Genomic DNA, 12,462 nt, shown 5'->3' on the forward strand with positions numbered 1-12,462 from the left:
AACTGGATATCAAGACACTGTAGGCAAACACACAATCATGCATGAAAGCATTTACTGTGCGATAGGTATTCCAGGCATTTAATTGCTAATTAAAAGCCAAAGAAGAAGAGGTGCAGCTGGCCTCATAGATCTCTTGCGAGAAGTGAAAAGAGGGAAAGGAGGGAGAGGAAACATTGTTAGGAAGTGATATGGACAGAGATTGACACAATAATTCAAACCCTAACAGCTGAGGGTAGCAGGTTGCCAGTCAAGGCCGGCCACCCCAGCAGACCTTGGACGCAGGGTTGTTTAAACTTTGTGATTGAATATGGCATTATGTCCAAGGCTGTGCTATGACACCCTTGGGCCTGACATCTACTTTTATGTATGTGATCTGCTGTATAATATATATGAGCAGCTTGTCATATCGATGGGACCTGAGGTGTCCTCACTAAATTTGTACTTTTACTCCCCCCATCTCTCTCCTGTCCTCTGTTTTCTGTCCGCCAGAGCTCGGAGAGATCAGGAATGTGACAACCTCTAAGCCCTCTCTGGAGCTGGACGGACTGGAGAAGTACACCAACTACAGCATCCAGGTGTTGACCTTCACCAGAGCTGGAGACGGCGTTCGCAGTGAACAGATTTACACCCGCACCAAGGAGGACGGTAGGAAGATTAAGTCACCTCTCCAAATACAATCACAAGGGCAGCAGCCACATTGCACTTGTTAAAGCGAGCTTGTGCTCAGACTTGTGCCGAAGGGTGAGTTTGACTCGCTGCTGCGGGGCCTCAAGGAATTACAGTATGTGTGATGTTAACATTAAATGGAGGAATGTTAGCTTCGCCAAATTATTTTTCAGCACCAAATGAACCCTTAAAAGGTAAAGATGAGGCAAGCGAGCGACGAGCCTTTCAATAGTTTTGTTTTCATTTATTTGACCTTTATTTAACCAGTTCTCATTAACAATGACGACCTGCCAAAAAGACAACATGCTCACCAAGAGGAGAGCTGTAAGTGTGACTTACACATATTAAGAAGTCATGTAGAATATGATATTTGGCCATCTGGTTATCTTGCTTTATAATCAGTGTAAAAAGCATCATAAAAATCCTCTTGAGTAACAATATGAGCTTAATGTGGGAAATATAATCAACCAGATCATCTTTTCCTTTTAGTTCCTGGGCCTCCGGCGGGTGTGAAGGCAGCAGCTGCATCAAACTCGGTGGTGTTTGTGTCCTGGCTCCCTCCTCTCAAAGTGAACGGCATCATCAGGAAATACACTGTGTTCTGCTCCAACCCACACCCCACGGTACGAACAGCTGTGAGCAATTTTTCAAATGAACTGATCATTCAGGCCATTGATCTTTGAGCCATTTAACTTAACTTAAAGGCTAAGGCTGGCTTTATTCTTTATTTTTCTTATTGTCGACAAATCCTACGAAAAGACCAAAACCAACCATGTGTTATTCTGTCCCTACACTGTCTGTGGCTCTCAGCTCCAAGCTGTTTGTTCCTAAAGTAAAGTATTTTCCTCAAACAGGTGGACACTGTAGTTTTCAACACACTTTGGTTCAAAAGCTAAAAACTCAAAGCAGCTATAACTAAAATTTCCATCGTGGATGGATAGGCTTTGTAGATTCAAGGATCATTTATTGTCACTCTAGAGAATTATTTCATACGCTGCAGTTCCCCTCAGCTCTACTGAGCTTTATAGTGTCTCACATGTCATTGCTTTGGTATTCTGGCCCCTCCGTACAATACCTGCCCAGCGCCAAATAGCAGACAGGCTGCGTTAGTGACTAGCCAGTGATCATAGAGGAGCATTTAGCTGCTAAAGTTGGCAAATGAATGCTGATATTAATCTGTAACTAAGTTTTCAGTTGTTGAGACACCAGCTGAAAATCTTGTCTTTGCTGACCCCCGGTGGTTTAACTTCTCACCTTGCTTCACTGATGTAGACACGTATTCAAGGGTGTGTCAGTATAATGTGACATCACATCAGGGTGTGGATGCAGGTGCATCACAGCTGGAACCTTCAACCAGAGAGTAATCAAGCTGAAAGGTCTGGTCGGTGTATGCGGGACTCACAAACAAAACTACATAGCTCATTGATTTGTTTTCAATAGTATTTGGAGTGGAGCTCTATCACGCAGAGGACAAAGATATATCTGGTGTTGGATACACACACAATATTTGTTAGTAGGATACATTTATTGTTGGTTTTTATTTAGGTGCCATCCCTGTCTGTCTTGAGCCATTTTACTCTAGCCATCACTGTAATATTAAGGCAGCATTTAATGACTTTGTAGAATATGTTTGATCTGCAGCAGCAAGTTATGACCATCCTGAATGTCTTCCCTCGTCCAGGTGAGCAGTGAGTTTGAGGCGGCTCCAGACGTGTTCTTCTACCGCATCCCCAACCTGAGCAGGAACCGTCAGTACAGCATCTGGGTGGTGGCCGTCACCGCCGCGGGCCGTGGAAACGCCAGTGAAATCATTACCGTCAAACCCATGGCCGAGGGTAGGTGGAGCCCATCTTTGGTGCAGTTTGGTAGTCAGCGCTGAATAAAACCAAAACGTTGTTCCACATTTGATCTAAAGGCAGATTGCCTATGTCAGCCTGTAAAAGGCAAATTATGTCTTTGTCTACGTGCCTGATGGGACTATACTATGCAAGGTGGGATGCATCATTTTAGGACTACAGGTTGAAACACAAGTGTGGAGGGAAATCACAGCATTTGGCGGCATATAATATAAAGTATACCATGTTACTGTAGGAGGACCAATTAGTAACTTTTGCTGCCATGCCATTTTTCAAGCTTTGTGCAGCAAGTAAGTACAAATTCATCAGGATCCCTTGTTGGGTACTACTCTGCTTCCCCCTTATTCTTAGGCTACATCCACACTACTCCGTTTTTGTTTGGAAACGCATATGTTTTGCTACGTTTACACTGAGCGTCCACACTACGCCGGCGTTTTGGAGCACCGTAAACGGAGGAGTTTAGAAATGATCCCGAAGCCGGATAACTTTGAAAACTCCGGGTAGCGTATTTGTGTGGACGGACGGAAACGCATAAATTTGGAAACGATGACGTAGACACCCGCGATCGACTACCACGTTAATTTAACACGGACAACTGATTACAGGCGTTGCTGACCTTGTTGTCTTTACTAGCAGCTGTTGTCCAGTTAAAGTCTGCATGTCTTCGGAGGAAACAGCTGTTATTGTAGCGATCAGTGAGCGGCGTGAGAGAGAGAGAGATCAGTGAGCGGAGAGAGGGAGAGAGAGATCAGTGAGCGGAGAGAGGGAGAGAGAGATCAGTGAGCGGAGAGAGGGAGAGAGAGATCAGTGAGCGGCGTGAGAGAGAGAGAGATCAGTGAGCGGCGTGAGAGAGAGAGAGAGACCCGCAGCGCTGTAACTAACGTTAAGTCTGAAAAATAAAACTTATACAACTTTCCACGAACTGTATCTGTTTGAGTTTATAGAGGAAGATTTTAGAGAAGATCAAACACGTACTTACGATCATTAAAGACTACTTTATTACTCTGGTTGCTTAGTTACAAAATACGACAATATACTTCCTGTTTACATCGGCGCATGCCCAGTGTACGTGAAGAGTCACGTGATATTCGTTTTCAGGCGTGTGGTGTGGACGGAGATTTCGGAAACGATGGCTGAAATGCCGTGTGGACGGAGATCGTTTTCGTTTGAAAACTCTGTTTCCAAACGAAAACGGAGTAGTATGGATGTAGCCTTAGTATCTCCTTATAAGAAGACAGGAAGGGGAGCATCGGCTGAATGCAATTAACACTGCGATTGACCGTTTCAACACTTAACATGCTTCATGGAAGCCGATAAGCTGATTGCATATGCTGATAGACCCCCATGGTGTCTGGAGTCAGGACCCAGAGCTCCTATCAGGACTTTCACATCCTGTCTGAGGTCTAGGTGATGGATGTCCTCCCCCCCCCCTCCCGCTCCCCTGCTCAGATGGGTTAGAGTGAATAAAAGGAGAACAAATGTGAAGAAAACCTCTTTCTGAAGTCATTAGAAAACAACAACATGTGTGTTTGTTACTGCGTGTCGCCTGTGGGCTGATGAAACATGTGTGGGTTTCTGCAGCTCCGGCTCGGATCCTGACCTTCAACAGGACTGTAACGACCCCCTGGATGAGGGACATTGTGCTGCCTTGTAAAGCCGTGGGTGATCCATCCCCAACCATTAAGTGGCTGAAGGAGATGTGAGTACACTGGAAGGTGTTGTTATAGATAAATACGGGTGAATACGGTCTCAAACAGTAGTTGAACTTGTCTCAAAGTCACTGTGCGACACAGGAAACATAACGCCGTGTCTATGTTTCAGCAATGGAACACCAGCACCTGTTGCGATTGACAGCCGGCGAAGCGTCCATGGCAACGGCAGCCTTGTTATTCGCACGGTGAAAGCAGAGGATTCTGGGAACTACACTTGTGTGGCGAGCAACAGCTTTGGGTCGGACAAGATCGTCCTCAACCTGCAGGTTCAAGGTAAGAACAAAAAAACATACAACATGTTAAAAAAAGTCTGCATTTCTGTATCAACCATTAACAACTAGTGCCCATGTACAGCTATATACGGCTACACACAGGGGATGTTTAGATCCTGTGGATTGGTGTTAATGCTTTCAGTAAACGCTCTTTGTGGGACACATTTATTCCTCCTGAAACTAGTCCTAACAATCAGTCATTTGTCTGTTCTGTTTGCTTCAGTTCCACCTGACCAGCCTCGCCTCACAGTGACTAAGACGACCACCACCTCAATAACCCTCTCCTGGATCCCTGGAGACAACGGAGGCAGCTCCATAAGAGGTCAGGCAGACAACACTAGTTGTCTTTTTCAGTGTTTTTGAGGTTTTTACATTTTTTTCCTGTTCATTAAAGTAATAAACTGCAGTTACCTCTTATCGCCATAGGTGCAGCCAACGGAGATCTTCAAGATTGTAACTTTAACATTTATTTCTCCACGTGTTCTTTTCCAGGCTACATTCTGCAGTACTCAGAGGATAACAGCGAGCAGTGGGGCAACTTCGCCATCAGTCCTAGTGAACGCTCCTATCGGCTGGAGAACCTCAAGTGTGGCACCTGGTACAAGTTCACACTCACAGCCCAGAATGCAGTGGGGCCGGGACGCATCAGTGAGATCATTGAGGCAAAGACCCATGGGAAAGGTATAAACAGGTTTTCTTTTGAGAGGCATATAATATCTGATTTGATTCTATAGATTTTTAAGTATTTTGTTATTATTTTTATAAGTGGATGATTCACATATGTAGTGGAAACAAACTTCAAAAGTTGACAAAGTTGTTTATTTATTTATTGCTAACAATTTCCAGAGGCTTTTTTTAGTGCCAATTTTATTTATTTTTCTCAGTAAGCTTGTAGTCACGTGATAAACACAGCATAGTTTCCAATTATTTCAAACATATTATATAACGTCCTTCTAAATGAGAAGAAAAACGCCTGTTATGAGAATTAATTATGATATGATAAAGTAATTTCTTTCCACACATGTTGCTTTTTTCTTTCCCAATTATTATCCAAGATACTGGAAAATATAATGTAACTTGTTAAAATCACATGATACATTACATTTACATTTTATAAGAACTGAATGATTGGAAATAATAGGCAAATTAAAACTATTTTGATTATTAATTTATTGCTATCTGCATTTTTAATTAAAACGTTAAATAGTTTTCTTAGTCTTCTACAATAATGGATCGTGAATAACATTTTTGGTCTAACAAAAAAAAATCAGACAATTTTTTGGACCAAATGATTAATTGATTAAATAATTAGCACATAATTGATAATGAAAATATATGTTAGTTGGAGCCCAAGATTTATTCTTGTTAAGTTTCTGTCAGCACTAAGTACATCTGGCCTGGTTAGCAGGTTTTTACTTTCTCCAGGGTTCATTCTTAGTATCTTAACACACTGACACAACACGCTTTCCTTCTCCGCTCTCTGCAGAACCTCAGTTCTCTAAAGAACAGGAGCTGTTCACCAGCATCAACGCCACCCGGGTCAAGCTCAACCTGAACGGCTGGAATAACGGTGGATGCCCCATCACCTCCTTCACCTTGGAGTATCGAGCCATCGAGGCGCCCACGTGGACCACGGCACAGCGCACCTCCCTCACCAAGAGCTACATCCTGTACGACCTGCAGGAGGCCACCTGGTACGAGCTGCAGATGAAAGTCTACAACAGCGCCGGCCAAGCCGAGAAGAGAGCCAAGTTCGCGACGCTCAGCTACGATGGCAGTGAGTTAACACACCGATACCGTTTCCGACTCATTTATTCGAAGGGAACAGAGACACAGAAATATCTGTCACGGACTGCTGAAAGTGGCAGGGAAGGGTATGATTCACCATCTGCTCCAGAGGTAGTATAATAGTAACAATAGTAAGGTGACAAAACACCTATGTTTCCAGGAACTGTAGCACAGTGAGTCTGACTAACAATAGAAGGAATAAATCCCTTTTCCTGTTAATGGCTTGGTTTGGATTGGACAATATAAAACACATTTCATGCTGACTCCAGTATCTGTCATAACTCACACACCATATGACTTCCCTCCAGGTACCATCGCACCATTGGTGAAGGCGCCCAATGTGAGCGAGGACCACTCCGGGGGCGGCGAGGGTTTGAAGATGATGGTGACCATTTCATGCGTGTTGGTGGGCATCGTCGTCATCTTCATCGGGCTGCTGGTGCTCAGGAGGAGGAGGAGGGAGCAGAGGCTCAAGAGGCTCCGTGGTGAGACGAGAGATCATCTAACAGGACCGATTTTAGTCTCTTTTTTCTCAGGTTCAACAAATAAAATTATGTTTTCTCCGTTTATTTTCCCAGATGCAAAAAGTTTGGCTGAGATGCTTATGAGGTAAGAATGGTCAACAAATATCTGACATTAATAAATAACGACAGGAGATTCCCTAGTTAAGTTGTTTTTTTGTTTGTGCTCCCCAGTAAAAACACACGTCCAGCAGAGCCAATCAACAAACAGCAGCAGACGCTCCGCATGCACATTGACATCCCCAGAGCCCAGCTTCTGATCGAGGAGAGAGACACCATGGAAACTGTTGGTAAGCTCACCACTAGTGTGCACCGGCGCCATGTAAGAAACTCCAGAGTAATTCATACAGAAAATAAACCTGGTTATCGTAGTGCTGAGCTTGTTTTTTGTCGCCGTCCCACAGACGACAGGTCCACTGTGTTACTGACTGATAACGACTTCGGGGAGACCCAGAAACAGAAGTCGTCCACAGTCACCCACACAGTCCACTACCAGTCCCTGTCCCAGGCCACCGGTCCACTGGTGGATGTGTCCGATGCCAGACCAGGAACCAGTAAGTCCAGTACGGACGTTTTTGTTTTTTTTAAAGACATAATATGTACTTGGAGTTTTGTTTGTGCCTGCTGTTTTCACAGATATGTTTCCAAGCATCTCTCATCTCATCTCATCTCATCTTCATCCGCTTATCCGGGATCGGGTCGCGGGGGCAACAGCTCCAGCAGGGGACCCCAAACTTCCCTTTCCCAGGCCACATCAGCCAGCTCTGACTGGGGGATCCCGAGGCGCTCCCAGGCCAGTTTGGAGATATAGTCCCTCCACCTGGTCCTGGGCCTCCCTCGGGGTCTCCTCCCAGCTGGTCGTGCCTGGAACACCTCCCTAGGGAGGCGCCCAGGTGGCATCCTTACCCGATGCCCGAACCACCTCAACTGGCTCCTTTCCACGCAAAGGAGCAGCGACTCTACTCCGAGTCCCTCACGGATGACCGAACTTCTCACCTTATCTTTAAGGGAGATGCCAGCCACCCTCCTGAGGAAACCCATTTCGGCCGCTTGTATCCGCGATCTAATTCTTTCGGTCGTGACCCAGTCCACATGACCATAGGTGAGGGTAGGAACGAAGATTGCCCGGTAGATAGAGAGCTTTGCCTTGCGGCTCAGCTCTCTTTTCGTCACAACGGTGCGGTAGAGCGACTGCAATACCACCCCAGCTGCTCCGATTCTCCGGCCAATCTCACGTTCCATTGTTCCCTCACTTGCGAACAAGACCCCGAGGTACTTGAACTCCTTCACTTGGGGTAAGGACTCATTCCCTACCCGGAGTGGGCAATCCATCGGTTTCCTGCTGAGAACCATGGCCTCAGATTTAGAGGTGCTGATCCACATCCCAACCGCTTCACACTCGGATGCGAACCGATCCAGTGAGTGCTGGAGGTCACAGCCCGATGAAGACATCAGGACCACATCATCTGCAAACAGCAGCGATGCAATCCTCAGCCCACCGAACTGTAAACACTCCTCCCCACGACTACGCCTCGATATCCTGTCCATGAATACCACAAACAGGATTGATGACAAAGCGCAGCCCTGGCGGAGGCCAACCCTCACCGGAAACGACTCTGACTTACTGCCGCGGACCCGGACACAGCTCTCGCTTTGGGCGTACAGGGATTGGATGGCCCCCAGAAGTGGCCCCCTCACCCCATACTCCCGCAGCACCTCCCACAGTATCTCCCGGGGGACCCGGTCTTATGCCTTCTCCAGGTCCACAAAACACATGTAGACCAGATGGGCGTATTCCCAAGCCCCATCCAGGATCCTTGCGAGAGTGAAGAGCTGGTCTGTTGTCCCATGGCCAGGACGGAATCCGCATTGTTCCTCTTCAATCCGAGGTTCGACTATCGGCCGAACCCTCCTTTCCAGCACCTTGGAGTAGACTTTACCAGGGAGGCTGAGTAGTGTGATACCGCGGTAATTGGCACACACCCTCTGGTCCCCCTTTTTGAACAGGGGAACCACCACCCCGGTCTGCCACTCCCTAGGCACCGTCCCAGACAATGTTGAAGAGACGTGTCATCCAAGACAGTCCCTCCACACCCAGTGCCTTCAGCATTTCTGGACGGATCTCATCAATCCCTGGGGCTTTGCCACTGTGGAGTTGTTTGACTACCTCAGTGACTTCCACCAGGGAAATTGATGATGCTCCCCCATCAGCCTCCAGCTCTGCCTCTACAATAGAGGGCGTATTAGTCGGATTCAGGAGTTCCTCAAAGTGCTCCTTCCACTGACCAATTACCCCCTCAGTTGAAGTCAACAGAGTCCCATTCTTACTGTATACAGCTTGGATGTTTCCCTGTTTCGCCCTCCTGAGGTTCCGGATGGTTTTCCAGAAACACCTTGGTGTCGACCGAAAGTCCTTCTCCATGGCTACTCTGAACTCCTCCCACACCCGCTGCTTTGCCTCCTTCACGGCAGCGGCTGTAGCCCTTCGGGTCTGTCGGTACCTTGCAACTGCCTCAGGAGTCCTCTGGGATAACATATCCTGGAAGGCCTCTTTCTTCAGTCGGACGGCTTCCCTGACCACCGGTGTCCACCACGGTGTTCGAGGGTTACCGCCCCTTGAGGCACCTAAGACCTTGAGACCACAGCTCACCGCCGTAGCTTTGGCAATAGAAGCTTTGAACATTGTCCATTCCTGTTCGATGCCCCCAACCTCCACAGGGATGCTAGAAAAGCTCCGCCGGAGGTGTGAGTTGAAGTCTCCCGGACAGGCCGTTCCTCCCAATCACGCCTCTTGAATTCCCCCAGCAGAACTATGGAGTCCCCCACTGGAGCCCCATACGGGACTCCAGTCAGGGTCTCTAAGAAGGCCGAATACTCTGAACTGTTGTTCGGTGCATATGCACAGACAACAGTCAAGAGTTTTCCTCCCATAACCCGCAGGCGTAGGGAGGCGACCCTCTCGTCCACTGGGGTAAACTCCGACGCAGCGACACTCAGCCGGGGGTTTGTGAGTATCCCCACACCCACCTGGCGCCTCACACCCTGGGCAACTCCAGAGAAGAAAAGAGTCCAACCCCTATCCAGGAGTACGGTTCCAAAACCGATGCAGTGCGTAGAGGTAAGCTCCACCAGATCTAACTGGTAGCGCTCCACCTCCCGCACAAGCTCTGGCTCCTTCCCCCACAGAGAGGTGACGTTCCACGTCCCCAGAGTCTGGTCCGTCGAGGTCCCTGGCCTTCACTGCCACCCATGGGGCAGCGCACCCGACCCCAGCGGTTCCGGCCGCAGATGGTGAGCCCACCTAATGGAGAGGAGGGGGGTGCCACGTTGCTGCTTCGGGCTGTGCCCGGCCGGGCTCCGTGGCAAACCCGGCCACCAGGCGCTCGCTGTCGGGCCCTCCGACTGGGCCTGGCTCCAGACATGGGCCCCGGGCTTCCTCCGGGCAGGGTCTCCTCGACTCTTCTCTGTTTTTTCATTGGGGTTTTTGAACCATTCTAATTCTGGCCCTTCGCCTGAGACCAATTTGCCATGGGAGACCCTACCAGGAGCTCTAGGCTCCAGACAACATAGCCCTCAGGGTCATGGGGGCACTCAAACCTCTCCACCACGTTAAGGTGATGGCTCCCCGGAGAGGATGTTTCCAAGCAGTGTTTTCTTTACCTTTTCCTCTGTTGATGTGCCTTTTGTTTACCACCACATATTTTACACGCCGGGGATCATTTCCTTCCTCAAAGGACATTTGCAAGGCAGACTTTAATTTTACATCCTGCACCGTTCACTGGTGTTCAGTGATCTTATTTTTCACTGCCTTTGCTGGCACATGGTTGCATATTCTTGAGCATCAATACCACCTGTATATAAGATATTATCTTCTCTGTGGGGAGTGATGAAGTCAGGGCCTAGATACGTTCACATAATAATAATAATAATGACACAAGTTAACTGACTGAGCTGTTGCACATTAGCCTTCAATTTTCTCTAACTACATTGAATTTATCATTTCTAATGACTTTTGGTTGATAACGTCAGTCAATAGCTCCATGTGTGTCCAGATTGTCGTGGCTGCTGATATCCGATGCGGGGAATTAATCACCATTACCATTGCTTCCATGACTAGTTCATTGAGTTTAGTCTCTCCCATGACCCGCATAAACACCCTGTGTTCTCTTCCTCACTCTCAGACCCCACCGCCCGCCGAACAGCCAAAGCCGGCCCAGCCGCTCGCAACCGCTATGCCAGCCAGTGGACCCTGAACCGCCCGCACCCCCCTGTCTCCTCCCACACTCTCAGCACTGACTGGAGGCTGCCCACCCCCAGGGTTGCAGGCTCCGTCGACAAGGAAAGCGACAGCTACAGCGTCAGCCCATCTCAGGACACAGGTAAGCAACACATCAGGACAGTCGCTTTGAAACATAGCTTCACCAGTATCACGCTACTCGTCATCTCTAACAGCAAATCAGTATCCGTTGTCTGACAACTTTAACAAAGTGACATCCCAACAATTCTGCCACTAACTCTCAACACTAATCCCCCCACTAACCCCGGCCCCATGTCCAGACCGAGCGCGGAGCAGCATGGTGTCGACAGAGAGCGCGTCCTCCACCTACGAGGAGCTCGCCAGAGCCTACGAGCACGCCAAGATGGAGGAGCAGCTGCGCCACGCCAAGTTCACCATCACCGAATGCTTCATCTCTGACACTTCCTCAGAGCAGATGACGGCGGGCACCAACGACTACACGGACAGCCTGACCTCCAGCACGCCGTCCGAATCGGGCATCTGCCGCTTCACTGCTTCCCCGCCAAAGCCTCAGGACGTCAGCCGGGTCATGAACATGGCCGTGCCCAAGGCCCACAGACCGGGTGAGGCCACTCTGCCTGAACCCCCCGCGGCATGCTAACCTTTAATTGCAACTGGCCTCATTATGGCACTAATCCCTAAACTTCAACTTCCTGTCTAATATTGATATCCAACCCTTAACTGACAGTGAATCCAGATGAAGTGTTGTCAAATGTTTTCAAGTTAATGATTGTCAAAGTCTTTAAGAAAAAAAACTGGGGAGCCATAAAATTGAAAATTCAAACCGAGTTAAATAAAATTGGACATCCCAGATTATAAATAGATAAATCTTTCACACCGCTGACTAAAATATTCATGAGAGCTCAATTCAAATCTTGCACATCTAAGGTTGGAAACTGTGGATGCTTTGTAAAAACTGAATGTGAAATTAAATTTAATTTCTTTTACCAACATGTATGATTGAGGTTTTAACACCTAAATAGAGATGCTCATGAGGTGCTGCATCCAGACAATCTTTTGAGGTTTAGATTTGTTTCCTGCCTATAGTCATATAATATTGTAATAGTAAGTCAACAGTGACAGGGGATGAAGGTTGAGGGTAAGATCTTACAATTAAATTAGATGAGGTCGGTCTCAGAGCAAGGACACAAGAGGACAGCTTTAATGTGTGTGTGGTCATACTGAATAAACACTTGATTTATTGCTTGATAAGATGATGACAAAGCTGTATTTTCATCACCTATGAAGGTGAGTAAAACGATGGACTCTTCTGAGGACCAAATTATGAACAAAGTCTTCCAAAACAAACACATGGAGTCAGGTCCAAGTGGAATGTTAGCTTGCTACAGC

General features: G+C 47.6%; 1 protein-coding gene across 3 annotated transcripts in view; it reads left to right on the plus strand.

The window, feature by feature from the left end:
• dscama (Down syndrome cell adhesion molecule a) overlaps positions 1–12,462 on the plus strand; it is a 98,957-nt gene that overhangs the window by 84,368 nt on the left and 2,127 nt on the right. Inside the window, exons 19-32 of one of the 3 annotated variants that reach the window (XM_068721439.1) lie at positions 490–645; positions 1,156–1,289; positions 2,348–2,501; positions 4,104–4,221; positions 4,344–4,507; positions 4,730–4,828; positions 4,999–5,187; positions 5,993–6,283; positions 6,603–6,779; positions 6,873–6,903; positions 6,990–7,105; positions 7,220–7,378; positions 10,997–11,194; positions 11,373–11,675. In XM_068721439.1, the coding sequence (XP_068577540.1) occupies positions 490–645; positions 1,156–1,289; positions 2,348–2,501; positions 4,104–4,221; positions 4,344–4,507; positions 4,730–4,828; positions 4,999–5,187; positions 5,993–6,283; positions 6,603–6,779; positions 6,873–6,903; positions 6,990–7,105; positions 7,220–7,378; positions 10,997–11,194; positions 11,373–11,675 (2,289 nt within the window). The remainder of the gene's footprint in view (positions 1–489; positions 646–1,155; positions 1,290–2,347; positions 2,502–4,103; positions 4,222–4,343; positions 4,508–4,729; positions 4,829–4,998; positions 5,188–5,992; positions 6,284–6,602; positions 6,780–6,872; positions 6,904–6,989; positions 7,106–7,219; positions 7,379–10,996; positions 11,195–11,372; positions 11,676–12,462) is intronic. The other 2 variants (XM_068721440.1, XM_068721441.1) reach the window with 2 other exon arrangements.

Source organism: Cebidichthys violaceus, unplaced genomic scaffold, assembly GCF_023349555.1.
Source record: "Cebidichthys violaceus isolate CVI_PGR_0920_01 unplaced genomic scaffold, fCebVio1.0.p SCAF_27, whole genome shotgun sequence".
In the NCBI taxonomy this organism is placed as follows: Eukaryota; Metazoa; Chordata; class Actinopteri; order Perciformes; family Stichaeidae; genus Cebidichthys; species Cebidichthys violaceus.